This window comes from Calidris pugnax, unplaced genomic scaffold (assembly GCF_001431845.1).
Source record: "Calidris pugnax isolate Ruff unplaced genomic scaffold, ASM143184v1 scaffold68, whole genome shotgun sequence".
Classification (NCBI taxonomy): Eukaryota; Metazoa; Chordata; class Aves; order Charadriiformes; family Scolopacidae; genus Calidris; species Calidris pugnax.
The window spans coordinates 5,412,308-5,429,959 of NW_015090921.1; the positions used below are offsets into that span (position 1 = coordinate 5,412,308).

A 17,652-nucleotide genomic window follows, 5' to 3' on the forward strand; every position below is an offset into this window, starting at 1 on the left:
CCCCCCCCGCCCCCGAAAAAAAATGAAATGTCCTTCAAATCTATCTTTTATTTCTTCCATTTATGGAAGGGAGAAGTGGAATTTCAGAAGATGTCAGTCTTGTCTCTCCTTCCTCGTTGGAAGTCCTAAATGATTTCCCAAACCTAAACCTCCTCAAAATGTTACTGAAAAACATGCTGAGTTACTGTGCCTTTCCAGGTGGAAAATCCTTCGCTCTCCGGGTACTTGCTATGCATCTGGAAGCCTCTGATAAAATTGGGATACTGTGCAATGGTTGGGCGTCCTGTTAAGACATCTCGCAGAGCAGAGGAGAGGACGCTCGAGGGAGTGAAGAGACATGTGTCTACCTCATAGGGATTCATGGACAGAAAGGGCTCTTCCGCTGCAGGAAGGAAAGTTGTTCTGAGTTTAGGACATTTTTCTGAAATGATCGGTATTTTAAAAAACAGAGTAACTTGTAAACACAGTTGTCACCACCCCCCACCCCAAGAGTAAATCCAACACAGTTATAAGCCTCTAAGGTCTATGCTACCAAATAAAACTCAGCATTAGACAGTGAATTAAGTGACAGCTACCTGCAGGCAGCGAGCTGCCAGGGAGTGAGCACCACCTCCCACTCCAGGCTTCCTCCAATGATGCCCACCTCTACTGCAGCATGTGGTGCAGGGGAGAGCCGCATCCCAAAACAAACAGGAGGACAACATTGGCCTTAGAACAGGACACCTTCAGAAAGCACGTGAATATCACCCAGCTGCAAACATTAGCTAAGTCAGGAGGCACATCACCCCAGGTTCCCTCTGCAATTAACAGCAAGAGCGAGCTTTCTCCATGGGCAGTTTAGTGGAGAAAACAGCCCTCTGCAAGAGATGTTTTCTCTACTGACAGTGTTAGTGGCCAAGAAGGACCATATCCTAACTTAACAATCTTAAGATCTGTTCTTAACATGACATTACTTTCACATGTCTGCTGGAGACAGTTTTTGTGTCTGTATGTCCTTTAGAGAAAGGCATAGCTTTGCCAAAGCTTTGCCAGAGAAGTACAGTTTAGTTCTTCTAAATCAGGGAGAAAAATTTCTTAGCCGACATCTCTGCTTTGCTTTCCTCATATCTCCCCCTGAATTTGACAGCATCTCTTCAGGCATCTGATCTCTGCACAGAATATAAACTATATATATACACCAGTGTTTAAAAAAAAAACCAAACAAACAAACAAAACCCCCCCACACAAAACAAACAAACAAACAAACAAACAAACAAAAAAACCTCTCACCAATATCTGTTACTCTGTCTCTGGTCCATCTACACCAGAAGTCCTCTGAATCAGCAGCCAAATTCCAGACATACATCACATCTATGGAAAATATACTACTCCACATGCCTGTAATGTGAAAGAGAGAATAGAAACTGATTGATGGAGTAGTCTTGGAAGAATTTTAATTGATACATACCTTCAGTCCTTCCCCTTGGATACTTCCTTTCCAGCTGGATGGATATCTTTGTGGGCATGCTTCCTAAGTATGTCCTTGGCCAATGCAAACTCACACCTGTCCGACCTGTTTGCTGGTGTCTTCCCAGGGCTGTCCACCACACACCACATGCTCACTCACGCCAGCTGCCTCTTCAGAAGGCCACCTTTCCCTCTAGGCAGTAGTCACCTTGCATGTAGCAGATGCGCGTCTCTGAGAGCCTCTTCACTAGTTTTCCCATAAAGAATTCACTTCCAAAATGTTCTGCGCGAATAGACGCTCCGTATTTTAGGAGACTGACTTCATAAGGAGTGAACTCCAGCCACTCTATGGGAACAGCAACCAGATCATGAAAAGGCAATAATGTGTAAACAGAAGAGGAAGAACAAACCATGAGAAAGAGACTGCCTGGTTCATAATATGCTGTTTACCAGCTATAGCAGTACTATTGCCCTCAGAGAATATACATGTTTTGATAGATCAACCTCCAGAAGAAAAATCCTGGTCTGAATGAAACCATAAGTGTTCTGTGCAGATAATCTTACGCAAAAGCGTGGATTGCCCAGTTATAGCTTGATCCCTTAAAGGCATCAATGACAGAGAGCTCAGCATTCACCTGGTGTCATGTACTCAGCTGCTCATGTTAAACAAACACTGTGAAAATTAATACTAGAGAAAATAGTGATTTTTCTGCCCCTGGCCCCAGATGTTCAAGGTTTTCCCTTTAATTGTTCAAAATAAGACCACAGGGAGCCATCATAAGAATCGGTTTCATTACAAGATTTTTTTGACCAGGATAAATTGTGGAGTTTGGCATCTTCTGTGGTATAAATATATTTTTGCTTCTGGCAACACAGAGAACTCAAATTCTAAACACTAAACATGTTTGAATTTTTTTTTTAAGTGTTAGTCTGTATTATGTGAAATTTGAAATTATTTTTTTTACTATTAGAACGAAAGAACTCTTGTGGTATTAAAGTTGATTAGATGCATTTAGTCTTAGTTCAGATTACTTAAATTATAAAGTTATTAAGAAATCTGCATCATGACCATTACCTCTGAATGCCTGAGCACTGTAGCCGGACTTGAGGTTGATGGCCACATAGATGGGCAATGGGTTCTGACCATTATCCACAGTCTGCCGTTGATCTGAGAGTCTATGCTCATCTTTCTGGTTTTGATTAAAAAAAGGTTAATGGAACGAAGTGAAAAACAACTTGCACTTGAAATAATACAGTGTGAAATATGAACTTTATCCAGGTTCTCCTTCCCGTTCTCAGCTCACTGGGTTGTTCAGAAATACCTGTCATAAGATATTCCAAACTCGGTGAGTATCCCATAAGCAGCAGCTACCTGCTATATGGGTTCCGGGATTTTGAGATATGGAGAGAGGTTTAATGTAAGTTCAGCAAGGGAAAAAAATGTTCCCAGGACTGTGGCTAACTGAAAGGTAAAGCACTTTCCTTGGCTGGGTCTTAGGGAACAGAGTTTATCACATTTTATTGTATTTTGCAAGTATATTCATATGCAAGAATATATTCTATTTCACAGGACAATTTAAAACTTCTTTGTGTAAACATAAATTAGAAGGAAACTACTTAAGTTATACTGTTTTTAAAGTACCAAAATTTCTATCACTCTTTCTTAAAACTTGATAACATAAGTACAGAATGGTATTTCCTGCTATTTGTGTCAACTCCATATGCAGTCTATGTCACTTTATAAACGCATATATTCACTTATGCTAGTGAGGGAAATTATTTCACATTTTTAAGTGCCTCTTCTAGTCACAATATTTTATGTCCAAAGTGATTAGTTTAAATTTCAAAATAATTTTTTTCTCAGGATTTTTCTTTCTGTAAGAAAAAACAACACCTTTGACTGCAATACCATGGCTCCTTCAGTTCAACGTAAACTGCACTTTAAAGCAAGAGTAGTGTTTTAATAATGGATCTGAATATACAGAATTTAATCACCCACTAAACTAATTATTTGCATTAGTAATACTGAATGGCATCCCAGGATTTATTTTCTTCTCCTTTATAGCTATAGAAGTTCATCAGGCTTCTGGAAGAAAAGGATTTATACCTTATCGTGTAGCATGGATTCAATGACAAGCCCCCAAAGGTCTATGAAAGAAGTGTTATGTCCCTCTTTAGTCCTCTCCATCAGGTCCTCATAATAGTACTTAAGACAATCCAAAGAAAAACAGCAGATCTTGGATTTTGTTACTTGCTTGCGAGCTTCCTTGATTGCGTCCTCCAGATATTTTTGTGACCAATTAGCATCTTCATATAAGTTTGCCATTGTCCTGAAGAAACATTAGAAGAAAATAATGAAAGAGAACTAATGTTGTGGTTTGGCTTCAAAGAACTTTTGTGCAACCTCTTTGCCTGTTTCTCAATTCGTATGGGGTTCACAACTTAAAATTAAATACACCTGAATTACTCTCATTTCAAGAGCAAACAAAACATCTCAGCTTTAGTGGTTTTGACAATAAAAGTTTATGTGGGTGCAAAAAATCATCATAGAAATTCAAGGGGGGAAAAAATCTGCCCAAGACTATTGCATACAAAGACTCCAAAAATCCTCAGAAAATCCATTTCTTGGAGGGTGGGAAGTATTCTAGGGAGCAGTCACTACTAGCTTGCTCTAGTCTCATATTTCTTGCCAGTGTCTGCTACTGGCTTCTACCCCTGAGAAAACTGGGCAGTTCTTGGGTCTTTGGCGTGTCCTGGTATGACAAGACATTGTCTCCTTGAAACCGTAACACAGACAAGTACAGTCAGATCTCCACATACATACAGAGAACTTAAAAGAATTTTGGTAAATACTTTGACAAACCTGCCATTAAGGTTTGAACTTACATAAAGGTCTGACACACAATTCAGTGCAAAAAAAAAACCCCAACTGTCTCCACTTCCAATCAGGTGTAGAGGAGTGGAGCTACCTGGAACCCACATGATTAACGACCTAAGTTATTTTAAATATGACTCATCTCCATGTACCCACTGGGGGAAGAGAGCACTTTATGATGAACCACCATAGCTGCAGTCTCTCCAAGGTCATTAACTTGGCATCATTTTTTGGACTGTCTGTGACTATTAATTCCACTAGCCCCAAATACACCTTTTACCAGAGGGAGATGCACTCTAAATCCAAAATGGAAGTGAGAATAACCAGCAAATGGCAGGCATAAATTCTTCTTCCCATCTTTCTTCAATTTCCAGTCTAAAGTCAAATTCGTTGCATTCAGTCTAAGGTATAATTGATAAAATATGAAAAGGTAACAGAGCATTTACATGAAAATACCAGGCATAGACTGTGTCAATGTGGTGACAAAAGCAGCTGATGAACATGACAATTGATCTCTTATTCAGTATGTTTTGTTTCTTTGCTCTAGGTGGACACAATGGGGAAAATTGTGGGGAAAATGGAAATGCTTTTGATTTACTAAGTGCCACGTAAGCTGATGGTGCTGCCCAAGCAGTCAACAGCATTAAGCAAAGAAAGTGCAAACATAAACCTTGTTTGGGTCATTCTCACCATGTGGTACCCGATAAACCACCGATGTAGGAAATGCAGTCTAACAGATTGAGTTTCTGGAGACCCAGCAGGCTGCCGTACATCGCTGTCAGAGACCTCGTCCCTCCTCCAGTCGTCGTGATGGCCACCACCGGCACCTGCTCAACACAGCAAGGCAGAAGGAGGGAAAGCCATGCACGTGTTAGAGACAAGCAATCCTTCCTACTGCAGAAATCAGATAACAGACCGCAGGTATTGATACAAGCGGTGACTCTACTTCCTGAAAAAAGGAGGTGATGGTTGCAAAAGGCTTCTGTTGCCACCACCTGCCCGATGGGAGAGGGAAGGCTTTTATCTTCAGATCGGGTGGGTGGGAGGGAGGCTGTTTACTTAATGTATAATTGGAAATCAACCTCATCACCCTGGAATTCTTCTCAAAGTGTATTATTAGAATCTGTCACAGAAAACACAGGATTTACCGTGCCGGAGCAGATTAGGGATCCATGATTCTGCCTCTAACAATGACCAGTGTCCCAGAAGAACACACAGCACCCTGTAATCAGCCAGACCACACAATAGCTGAATCCTTCCTGGCCTCAGGCCACTAATTACTTTATGTCCTGAAGCACAATCATCTATAGGGCTCCCCCGACACATACATCCAAGGTCCAAGTGTAATTGAAGAGACAGACTATTCTTCTCTTAATCTTTTCCTGACGAGGTACACCCTTTGCTTCCGTTAGTACCTTGAGTTAATAAATAGAGCTGAGAGAAAATATTTCTCTCATTCTATGAAATACGAAAAAAAAAAAAAAAAAAAGACAAGTTCTTCCTACCCTAAACCTGGTGGAAAGAACTAGGAAATTTTATAAGATGCTAGTGGGGAAAAATCTGATCATCTTAACTAAAATTAGAATAATTTCAAAATGTCGTATTTTGCATTTTATCTTTTCTAACCTTTTTCATTATGAATTAAAATTCTAATCATACATTTGAACAGAAAAAAAAAATTAAGTCAGTTAACAAGGGAGAGAGGATTTTTTTTTTCACAATTCTGAAGTTAAATAAATGAATAGTAGAGCTATTAGACCTGTTCACAAAACAGCTCTGGTCTTACCTTTTTGGTCTTACCACCTCAAACCCTTTTCTATGTGTCAGGAAACTCTTAGGTAGCTATGTAAAAATATTCTTTCCATTTTTCTTGAAAACTTTATTTGTTATGTTATTCTCTGCTCTGAAACCCAAAACATGATTATTTTTTTTAAATCTGTACCCTATCCACAGCACTGTTTCTTGTAATTCTCAGCTAAGAGGATTCTTGTTGTTGTTATGTCCGTACACTTCTGATTGTCAACAACCCAGCTAGACATAAACAGTTACAAAACTTATGACTAAATTATGGAGGCACGAGGAAGGGCTACAGTGATAAAGCTACACTTTTAATCAGCTATTTCATCTTTGCAACTCAATAATGCTATAAGATTAACTCTTCTTTTCCAGATTGATAGCTTTATTCTAGTAGTCAGGTTTCCCAACAATAGACCTTTTCTTCTGCAGAAACCACCCAAATTATTTTTGTTCAGATGTCTGTGTGAAAATTTTTGCTTCCTCCCCTCAAAATCCTTTCCAAATGCCATGACCACCACCTTGTCTCTACTACTGAGCTAAGGCATACTTGTTCACACTTGTTTCCCAGGCAGCATCTCCCAGCAGCTCCATGTCTGCCCACTACAAATTTTCCTCTTGATACCCGTGAGCAATATCAAGAATAAACACGAATGGGTTGAATTGAGGAGCTGTTGAGAAGTTCTGGGGGCCATAACAGCATTATCCCACCTTCCCCACTCTGCTGTATAAGCCAGCTACTTCTCTTGTTCATCTCTTGCCCTGGGTGGCCAGGCCTGCCCCAAAACAGCAGGATTAAACAAACTGGGCTTTTAATTGGGAGTTCAACTTGTGAGCCAGGCCCCCATCCCCAGAGAGGAGTTGCTACCAGGGACTCTATTGGCTTGCCTCATGCTCTTTCAGATCCTCCTCCAAATGAAGAATCTTCTTCAGAGCAGCAGCAACATATTTTTTCCTTTTCCACAGGAATTCCTGCTCTTCCCTGCACAGGTTAAACCCCAAACGCACATCCAGGTCTCTTGAGCTGGAATAGACAATGGGACAAATCAATGTACATGTAATTCATAGTTGATTTCAAGACCTGTAGGGCAGGTAGTCAGAAAACTCCACAAATCATCTGGAAAACAAGCTATCTCCGAGTCTGCATATTGATCAAGAAACAGAAGAAAGAGGAACATTTCTATTGCCAGCAAGGAGCAGTAGTGAAGATGAAGGAGAGTTTCCAAGGTGCTTTAGACTTGTGAGCACAGACACAAAGACAAGACATACAAGCCAAGGAAAGATCACCAAAACGGGTAATTTCAGGAGTTTTTTTTTCTTTATCCATTCCTTTTTGTGACCATGACATCCTGGATAAGTGATATCACCCATTCTCAGGTTTTGACTGCCCACTGAGAGTATTTAAGGTGAAGGTCCTAAATGAGCTGTGTGATGGAGCTTGAACTGCAGACCTAGTTCTGCAGCACCACCCTCTGCTCAGCCTCTCTCCTGTGAAATCCAGCCTTTCACCCGTGTGCTGAACAGGTTTCTAGATAAGCATTTGCAAGCTTCATCCTGCAAATATGTAAGAATACCCATCCTTTTTTTTCCACATGGGCAACCGCATTGAATTTTCTCCCCAGAGAAATATGAAGCACAAGCCAAAAAACGTGCAGATAAAAAAAGGTACAAAACCGATCAGATGGTAGCTAATGTTTTGTGCCTTCAACGACACAAACAGTCTTGTTACTGAGAAGAGCATGCATATTGACCAAATCTTCTGGTTTACATCACCCTCTGGTGGCTGCAAACTCTAATCTGAACATTACTTTCACCAATATTTCACAAACATGAAAGTTTCAAGTAGTAACTTGAAGTTACTTGAAGTAACAGAGGTTAGTAACCTCTGTTGTCAGCAAATTTTGCAAGCAGAGTAAGGCAAATTGATTGCCCTTATAAAAACAAATTATTCTTTTAGTGGTAGATTAAAATTTCTCTTGCACCCTGTAAATCTGTATCTGTGAGATGTACGTTTCAACATATTTTGTTATAGGCAGAGATTGAACAGGTAGATCTTCTTCCTACGCTCTGAATTTCACCCACACAAACTGCTCCCATGTTTTGAAAGTCCACCTTGCTTCCCCTTCTGTATATCACCCGATAGATATGAAAACTTCCTATGGTTTGCAGCATCCTTACTACCATAAAACCTCATTGTCTTCCATTTCAGCTGTCACTGGTGCAGTCCTGTCCCTGTGAGCGGGCTGGCAGAGGTGCAGCCGCTCAGCTCTCAGCTCCCATTATGCTCTGTGAAGCAGAAGAGGCAGAAGCTGGGCTGCCCCATATTTGTTTCGGTGACTTGGAAACCTACCAAGGTTCAAAATCTCACTTTTCTGCAGGATCCTGTACCTGCAGCAGACTCGTGCTTACCTCCGGCACCACGTGAGTACAGGACAAAGCACTCACGCAGCATGTGTTCATCTCTCCACCTATCACAGAAAAAGACCTAGATAACTAGTTTACAGTAATCCTGGATGGTAGGACAAAAAGAGGCTATCTTACCATTTCCTTGATGTCAAGCACAAGTGAAAGGAATGATCCTAGAAATCCAGAAAGTAAAGCTAATTACCAACAAATTTTAAAACAGTTCTTTCCTTCAAGCTCATACAGCAAGAGAGGAGGTTCTGAAATAAGAATTCATACGTCTAAGGATATTATTTTGGTACAATTAACCAAATAAAGATAATTACCACCAAATTTTAAAACATTTCTTTCTTTCAAGCTCATACAGCAAGAGGTTCTGAAATAAGAATTCATACGCCTAAGGATATTATTTTGGTACAATTAACCAAAGCCTCACTCCCTGCTCTGGAATAAAATTCTGTCTTATCTAACAAGCCTCTCTGTTTGGGACAATCAGTGTGCCACGAGTTTGCATGTTACAACAACTCACAGTGTACACACTTAGAAGCAGCAACAAGAACAAGGCAAGTTACAGTATTAAAAAAAAAAAGAAAAAAATTACATACAAAATACATACATTACTCTCAATATCAATATTAGGCAAGTTAAAATCTGAATTAAGCTCGTATTCTGGATTGTATTATTTAAAACTCGCCATTCTAGAATTATCCAAAAAGACATTTTGGAATGCATATACTTGTGATGGTCATTTTTGTTCCTTGAAACCACTTAATTCTAATTTTGGGATGCAGGTTTGCAATGATTTGCCTATTGTTACAATTATTAACAACACCTGCTTACTTAAAAGTGAGTATGACAGCCTTTTTTTTTTTTTTTAACATTTTCAATAAATAGCTGTACAATTTTACACAGTGATTTTGTTCACCTGGTAACTTCCTTTCTAGCAAGACAATATTAAGCACATTTTGAAAATATTTATTTCAAAAGGTTCACAGGACTCACCTCTTCTACTATTATTTCCTTCTGCAGAGGGAGTGAATTCAGAGGGAAAGAAAGGACCCCGGATTTCGCTGTTTCATTATTATCTGCCAGCTGAAACAGTGTAAAATGTGGCACACGTGAAAGGTTTGTTGTCTCTAGAACTTCTCCTACTAAGAACGCTAGTTCAGTTCACTGGTTACATTAATTTCTTCTTCTAATTTCATAGAATTTAAGGATAACACACAGAAGGGGAACGTACCTCTTCTGGCAGTGTGATATCCAGCCTCGTCTGCTCATTTATAACACAGTGGAACACAATGATCCTAAGGCTGGGGTCAGAGTCCAGCAAAATCTTCTGGCTTCCTTCATGGGATCCTTTCACTGTAAATGTAAGCTCCAGATCTAAACATAGAGGCAGGAAACAAAGAGAATTTTAACTATTCCGAGCAAACACACATAATTAATAAATAAAATTCACTTTTACTCTGCTTGCTTTTTGTCTGATTTTCCTTACACTGCAGTGATTAATCAGACTTTGGGTGGCCAAAACAGATTGAAAGCTAATGTAAAATATCTTGGCAGATCTGTCTAAATTATTAATATACAGAAATCACATACTTTCAAAATCCTGTAGCATGCTATTTGGTGGGAGTTTTCCATGAATAAATAAAACCAAGATTTAGATTTAAAGGAGTGTCATTTTAAAGGCCTTTTGGATTATTCACACTGAATAAAAGAGTAATTTATCTGATGTCAGTCTGTTCTGGTTCATTGTGTATATCTTATTGTTTGTTGTGTCTGCTACAATAGTTAAAGGATTCAAACCCCAAAATCAAACAGACCAATTGACATGTGCTGTCGTGTCACCAAAACTGAAACAACCTGTCACCCCAAAGACTGTGTTTCATGTATAGAAAAGCCTTTACATTTACAGAAAGATCATACACTGTTCTCTTGCAAGATTAGAGCCAAGAGACATATAATTTTAGGTCACTAACCTTTCCTCCCCATGTCATATTTCAGTCTGAAACTTCCTATAATGCAACTCAGCCATTGCTATCATTTTCTTCATAAAGGTCAGTTTTCCATGCATTAATTTTATCGAAACAGCTATGATTTTTTTGAGATTTGCCCCATGAGCAGCTTTACATGAGCTACTGTTTATTTGAATCAACTTAAAGACTAGTGAGGAGTCCTGCTATACTTATTACAGCTACATTTTACAGGCAAGTCCTGATTTGGTGATGATTTGCATTTTGCACAGACCCCTTTGATACAATTTTACATTTAAACTTAAGAGCCTAATTTTATTATTTTTGCTCAAGCAACCAAAAAAAAAAATCTCTTTCAGAATGTGCAGAAATTTTGTGCAAATTCAAACCCAAATTAAATATACAGGATAAGAGTTCTACATTTTAATTATAAGGTAATTTTAAAAAGAAAATCCAACTTGGTTACAAATTTTCATTTTGATCAAGCAATAAACAAAGACCACTAGTATAGTATTTAAAGCTTGGGAAAAAAATTAACATATATGGCTCTATTTTTGCATCAATTTAAGATACTAAACTAAATAATAGTCAACTAAATAATTGACTAACTTGCTTTTGGCAGATACAGTCTTTCTGCAAGATGGGGCATGGTGAAACTTATTATGTGAAACAGCTAAAGTAACATGCACAACAGATTATTATTTTTTCAACATCTTGACAATGACTGAAACACAACACAAAAACAATAGGTTAATGAAGCAATAACCTCACTTGTGGATTGCTGCGGCAGCTTCCCCATATCCAGTCTAACCTCCAAACAGGAAACCTCGCGTGCCTGTAGCAAGAGAGGATAAATGACAACTGAGAGAAGTATAAATGTCATTGCAAGTGATTCATACTGTTCTCAACCAACCCAATCTTGTTGATCAATAAGCAAAACCATTATTATCCATTATTGTGTCTTCAGATAACATGAAGGCAATAGTGACATGGCATTTCTTCTAATTTTGAAAGCAAAGAGGAGTTGCTTGAACTTGAAGAGACAGTTAAGTAAGAAGAAGAGACCTATTCAAAATAATAGGCATATTGAGATATGGGACTCTTCTTATGAGCATTTTATCTTTTTCTTCATTAACCCCTGGGAGTTCTGGGTGTAATGTGGGAATTTGTGTGTAGAATGTGGGTAGAAAGTTCAAGTTTATAGAAGAGGATAAGTAGCACACGCGTGTTGACAGCAGCCTCACAGCATGCTTTTGCAGAAGGTGGCACTGCAGTGGAGTGGTGGGAAAACAACGATCCTTAGGGCCAACAACAGACCCTTTTTTCTCAGTAGGACAGGGCAGCTGGTAGCACTCAAAGTTTCCAGAGTTAAAAATATGAACACTTGTTATGCAGGCACAGGAAAGATAGTAAAAAATATACATTACCACTAGTACTCCGTTAGTAATGATGCCATCGGGATAGTCCAGACTGAAACATAAAATGGAAAATACATGTCATGGGTGGGACGATTCAGACAATTATTTAAGTCTATGAGCTAACACATTACTCATTTGCCCCCCCATCAACTTTGACATTTCTGACTTTAACATTCTCACTCAAAAATAGTTTAAAAATTTTATCAAGCATAGTTCTAGATGACGAGCTGAGTTGCAAGTTTTTCCATCTACCCATAATAGAATATGAAGCTAGACTTTTACTCCTGTGGTTTTTCATACTTAACTTTAGTAACCATGTAATGAATTCTGATACATGACATACTGAGTTTGAGGAGAGCTGGAGGCTGTTACATCCATCATTGTTGAGACCATTACAAAGTTTGACTCAAGTTTTTGTACTCAGAAGACAAATACACTTGGTCTAGATTTCCACAATTTTCCAAAAAATACCATAACAGCACAAGAAATTATACTTTCCTCGATAAAGTGATTTGCAAAATGGACAAGAGATCTTAATGTATCACTATACCTACAGATGTGTTCCACTTATCCATCTAGGGGAGAAGTGGGTTCATATACTGCAGACGCCAATTTTTATACCCTTAAATATTTTTCGCTCAGAAAAATCAGGCAACATCTCATTAAGGATATCTTATAATTTAAGATTTTATTAAGTTGCAGAGGTAAACTCATACAGTATTGCAATAATTCAGATTAGTCCAAAGGGAATACACACATACATAAAATTATAAGGATTGAGCACCAACCCCTCAACCTGCTGCAGACGGTACGAGCTGTTTATTCAGACTTTAGGAGTTATGGATTATACACTGTAGTCTCACACAGAAATACAATTGAGATACGCATTTCCTCTCAGCTGAAACCAATAAAGCAATATACTTCCTTTAAAATCAGATGAATGATATTGTTATTATCCATTTTAAGAGTAGGTTTATCTCAATTGTTAGACTTCAAAGCTCATAAACAGTTTAAAGTTTCATTTCCAAATCAGCATTTTCCTTTAAGAGAAAATATGAATTGGCTAAAAATCAATATAGAATATTCAGGAAAAATCTTCCAGTGGAAAAAACCAAACCAAACCAAACAAACCACCACACCAAGCCTCCCTTAAAAAAACCCAGTTATACACTGGAAAAAGAATTTTACTTAAGAATTTTGTAGATTCTCTTTTCTGAAAGAGTATTTTAAAAGAACATTTGTCAGGAATGGGCAAAAACCACTGTGTGTTTCTACCCGCATGCAGGGAAATGCAGTTAAGTACTACACAGGTTTTGCCTCAGACTCAAACTTTTGCACTCAATTGCTATTTTTTAGTCAAATAGTTGTAACATTACATAACTAACATGTGGTATCACTATCCTCAAATACTTCATTAAAAAATTGAGGAAAGCAGAGAAAGAGCATGGTGGATATTAAAAGATCTCAGTCCAAATAGCCAGGTAAAAAGAAAGTGGAAAGATAGGAAAAGATGTCTTTCTGTAGAGGTAAATATCCAGTAGAGTGTACCATTATTTGAGGTATTGGTGTCAGCAAAGAATAAAGTTAGACTGATAATTAGGAGTTCAAGGCATGACCTTCAAGCAGAGAGGAAGAACCTGCATTGTTGGGCAGAATGGCTTGGAAGGATCCTGGGAAGAACCAGGACAACACAGGCATTAAGCACCAACAACTGAGATGTCTCTCTTGGAGCATCACCTCTGCAGGCATTCCTGTGAGGAAGCCCAGGTGCTGTCACTTGTTGGTTACTCTCCACACTGCACTTCCCACATTTGTATCCTGAATTTCAAGGCTTCTGTTGGTCACAACAAGATAGCTGTTGTTTTAAATGTTCTGATTTATTTATTTTTTTTTAACCTGGTGATCTATGCACTTGTTTTAAGAAGAGCAAAGGCACTCACTTTTCTGTGAACCTTTGGAGATCAGCTGTGGCTAGAAACACAGCTCCACTGGGTGCAGAAGAGCTTTTACTATTCATGTTGGCAGGGACTTTTGAATATTTTGCCTTGTGTGGAACACTGAATAATGTCCACTTCTCAGGACCAGCTGGTAACTTCCCTAATAAGAACCTGCTATTAGACAGCCCTCGTTACACATACTAACAATTCCTGTCCTCTCCTGCATCACAGTTTGTGATTTATGGCCTTTCCTAATGCAGACTTCAGTCTTACTGTGAGAATTGAGAGAACGTTGCAGCCTGCAGCAGGAGAAGCCAAGAACAGAGACTCGGTGCATCCTTCCCCACTAAATATCTGTTGAAGGGGTGCCTAACACAGCAGTGGACTCTATGAGCCCCGAGATCACTTCCCAACACCTGGTACACATCAAACTGCCTTCTCCGCCCTTTTAGATCATGCCTGGATTATAATGAAATGGGCAGTGTTGCCTGGGAAATTACAGTCACAGGAATTCCCATATCACAGTTCACATTTAGAGTGGGCAACCATGCTCTGTTTCACCAGAGAATGTGGGTTTTTTGATACCCATCTAGAAGATGTTAATTCTTTCATGTCAGATCCAGCTTCCATACAATGCAAGCTGCTTTTCTGAATTTTCTGATAAGCCAAGAGAAGGACAGGGGATGGTACTTTCTCAATAAAAAACCCTGTATTTGCCTCCAAGAGTCTTTGTTGTTTTCCTCGACTTAAAACTTTTGCCTTAAGTGCTCCTTGAGGCCCTGTGACTTCCTGACACAAACATAAACAGTACGTTTGGCTCCTGATGGATGGAAACTCAGCCTACCCTGAGAGTTTCCCCAGCAGTGCCCCAACCAAATGGCTAGCATGATCTGCTGCTCACCCACACATACGGGGGAAGTTTCTCAAAATAACACAGCAGAACTACAGAAAGAAAAAAAGACTTTTATTTTCTAAAAATCATGCTTTTGCCATATTTCAATAATTAAGTTTTATACAACTTTTTGTACACCTATTTACATTCATGTGTGTCAAGTGGGCTTTGTTTTAAACATCATCTTTCACATTTAGAAAAAAAAGAAAAGGGTAGGGGAGCTGAGATGAAAGGTTGTGTAAAAGTGGTCCTTCATTCTTCTAAGAGTTGTTTGAGATGTACCTCCTCAACCTGGGGCATCTGAAAGACACAAACATGCCAAAAAGATCAGCAGACTCAGCAAATACCCCGGGGACCCTCAGGCACCTCCTTGGAAACTCAAAGTACCTTTTAGTTCATCAGAAGTCTCTTTGGGGCCCCTCAGTATCAGGCGTGGGCTTCAGAAGTCAGAGGGCCAGGGGATGTTGAGGGAACGAAGCCACCGAGTCCAGCGGGACCCCGTTCCTGTAGCAACTCGTAGAGGTTCATGCTGATGCTGGACCCTACCAGGGGAAACACAAGGGAGAAAGCCCGTGTTACCGTTGATAATCACTGGAAAATAACACAAAGAGCATGAAAGCACGCAAATCATCAACCTGTGTACAACGCCCTTACCTTTTCTGTCGCTGCTGCTCGAGGGCAGCAGCTGTCATTGCCAGCTGGGCTCGTGTTATGGGCCCATAAAACACTGGGCAGGCGTTTGCAATCCCTTGGCTCAGGTGCTGGCGAAAAGGCACTTGGAGGAAGGAGCATGCCTTCCCCTCTGTGTCGTTGGGATCAAACGTCTGGCTCTCAGTGCCTGCCACGGGCAGTGCCAGCAGAGAGACGAGTGTTTGCGGGTACCGCAGCAGTGCCGTGAGAGGGAGGCAAAACTAGAGAGGGTATTTGTCTTGCAGTTGTGAAAACCAAGCTACCAAAGTGAAGATTTTCTTCCATTTTAAGTAAAAGATAGCGAGAACGAATGCAGGAGCCAATTTCATACAGCCCACCAGTGTATCGTGAGGGAATTTTTGCAATGTTCTTTGGTCAAAGTAACAAAAACCACAATTTGTGCAATGAGGTCAACAGGCAAACAAAAATAGGAGCGACAAAGCCACTACTGTAGGTGCAACCCAGGAAACTTTCCTGGCCTGGGGTTACACTTCATGTGTGATATTATTCATCTGAAATGCTGGAAAGAAAGAACAGGCTAATATAGTAAATCTTACAATTGATAAAGTCTAGAGTGAAGACGCAGAAGGAGAGAAAAACTACTTCAGATAAACAGTGTCAGACAAAATGTGCTGGTGGGAATAGTTATTAGTTTCAGAGATAAACTGCCATATTTACCCCCAAAAAAGTATGTTCTCCTTGTTCCCATCACAATACTGTCCTGCACGGTTAGCTGTATTTCTTGCTAGCACTGAAAATTCTCTGATATTTGTCAACACTTCTCCCACCCAGAAATGCCAAAACCTGATGAGCTTGTTCAACACAGGAGAGGTCAATTGGGTCACCAGAAAGCTCTGGACCAATCTCAGCTACTTCCGTCTTTCACACCTTTCCAGGGTTCTTTAATCTATCACGGGTAATATGATCCACTGTCTCCAATTTTAATGCACAAACCCTTTCATTAATTACTCCTGATATCACACTTTTCTATGTTGAGGGGAAAAAAGCCCTCTCAACATCCTATGAAGATCACAATATTTAATCAATTCAGATGTGTTTATACCTTTATTCCAAATTCAACTGACGGGCAGAACAGCATTGACCAACACACATATGCAAGAAATGCAAATGAGGGTACGCGGGGAAATGTTTATCTACCTTCCAACAAAAAACCCATTTTCCCAGGGAAGTGTCTTCCCTTTTCTCAGCCCTCCTGGGACCTAACAGGGACACTCCCTGACTTATGACACAGCAATTTCCTCCCTTTGCGTGTGGAGTTCTTCAGGCCACAACTATTACATTGCTCACCCAGGTACCACACCATGAATGAAAAAAGGGGATCAGATGTGTTCTTGCTGTAGTAACTGAGCTATGACTACGATTCTTTTTAAAACCTCTTCCTTGGGACTGCCAAGGGTGCTTTTGATTTGTACAGTCCCAACAACCATCATCTCCCAACGAGTAGAATTCCTACTCAGATAGCATCTGCAGAAATTGCTACATTTCTGACTTTACCTATTGAATGTCTCTAGGAGAGGGCAATTGGCTGCAAGGTCCAAGAGAAGGGTTTGACACTGAGCCGGCACACACATGCTCCAAGATGAATTCCAGTCTCTATCCCCATATGCAAACCCAGTCATGCACAACATCAAACCAGACAAACTACCTGGAGCTCCCTCATCAAAAGACAGGATTATCAAGAGTATGATTCTATGTAATCCTCCAACTCGCAGAGGAAAGAAGACCCTAGACAGGCCATTTGGGACATCTACTAGAGCTCCCTCCCAGTTGCCATTACTGATGTCGTGGCACTCCTAAGCTGTGATAGGCACCATCTGTCTTGCTGTTGCTGGGCTTTCTGCCAGTTTTGGTGCACAGTAAACAACAAACAATCCACCCTGCTGAGTTTCCATGGGTTCTAATAGGAGATTCTCGGAATGCTTTATCCCTAACTGCTTTTTTGCTTGTGAATACCGGGAGATTTTTTCTTCTTGATTCATAACTACTGCCCTTTCTCCAGCAAGTCCCAACTTCCCCTTCTGTCAGGAACAAAGACGTTATTCAAAGTCTCCACCAACATATAATCCTGCTAGGCCTCCTGAAGCGCCCCAAATGCCTTGAGAAGGTCCCAGCAATACCATCTCATCTCTAAGGTTGTTTTAACAACACTTTCAGTCCAATAACATGGATCAAATTGGTAGCAAAAATCTTTTCAAGTAAATTC

General features: G+C 39.8%; 1 protein-coding gene across 1 annotated transcript in view; it reads right to left on the minus strand.

The window, feature by feature from the left end:
- The window catches only part of LOC106892751 (cytosolic phospholipase A2 epsilon-like), a 33,550-nt gene that overhangs the window by 3,140 nt on the left and 12,758 nt on the right, over window positions 1-17,652 (minus strand). Inside the window, exons 7-18 of the mRNA XM_014950172.1 lie at window positions 11,919-11,961; window positions 11,263-11,326; window positions 9,759-9,901; window positions 9,521-9,610; window positions 8,657-8,694; window positions 7,004-7,139; window positions 5,012-5,148; window positions 3,554-3,776; window positions 2,522-2,636; window positions 1,655-1,792; window positions 1,270-1,377; window positions 191-382 (exon numbers count right to left, since the gene is read on the minus strand). Coding sequence (XP_014805658.1) covers window positions 191-382; window positions 1,270-1,377; window positions 1,655-1,792; window positions 2,522-2,636; window positions 3,554-3,776; window positions 5,012-5,148; window positions 7,004-7,139; window positions 8,657-8,694; window positions 9,521-9,610; window positions 9,759-9,901; window positions 11,263-11,326; window positions 11,919-11,961 — 1,427 coding nt within the window. The remainder of the gene's footprint in view (window positions 1-190; window positions 383-1,269; window positions 1,378-1,654; window positions 1,793-2,521; window positions 2,637-3,553; window positions 3,777-5,011; window positions 5,149-7,003; window positions 7,140-8,656; window positions 8,695-9,520; window positions 9,611-9,758; window positions 9,902-11,262; window positions 11,327-11,918; window positions 11,962-17,652) is intronic.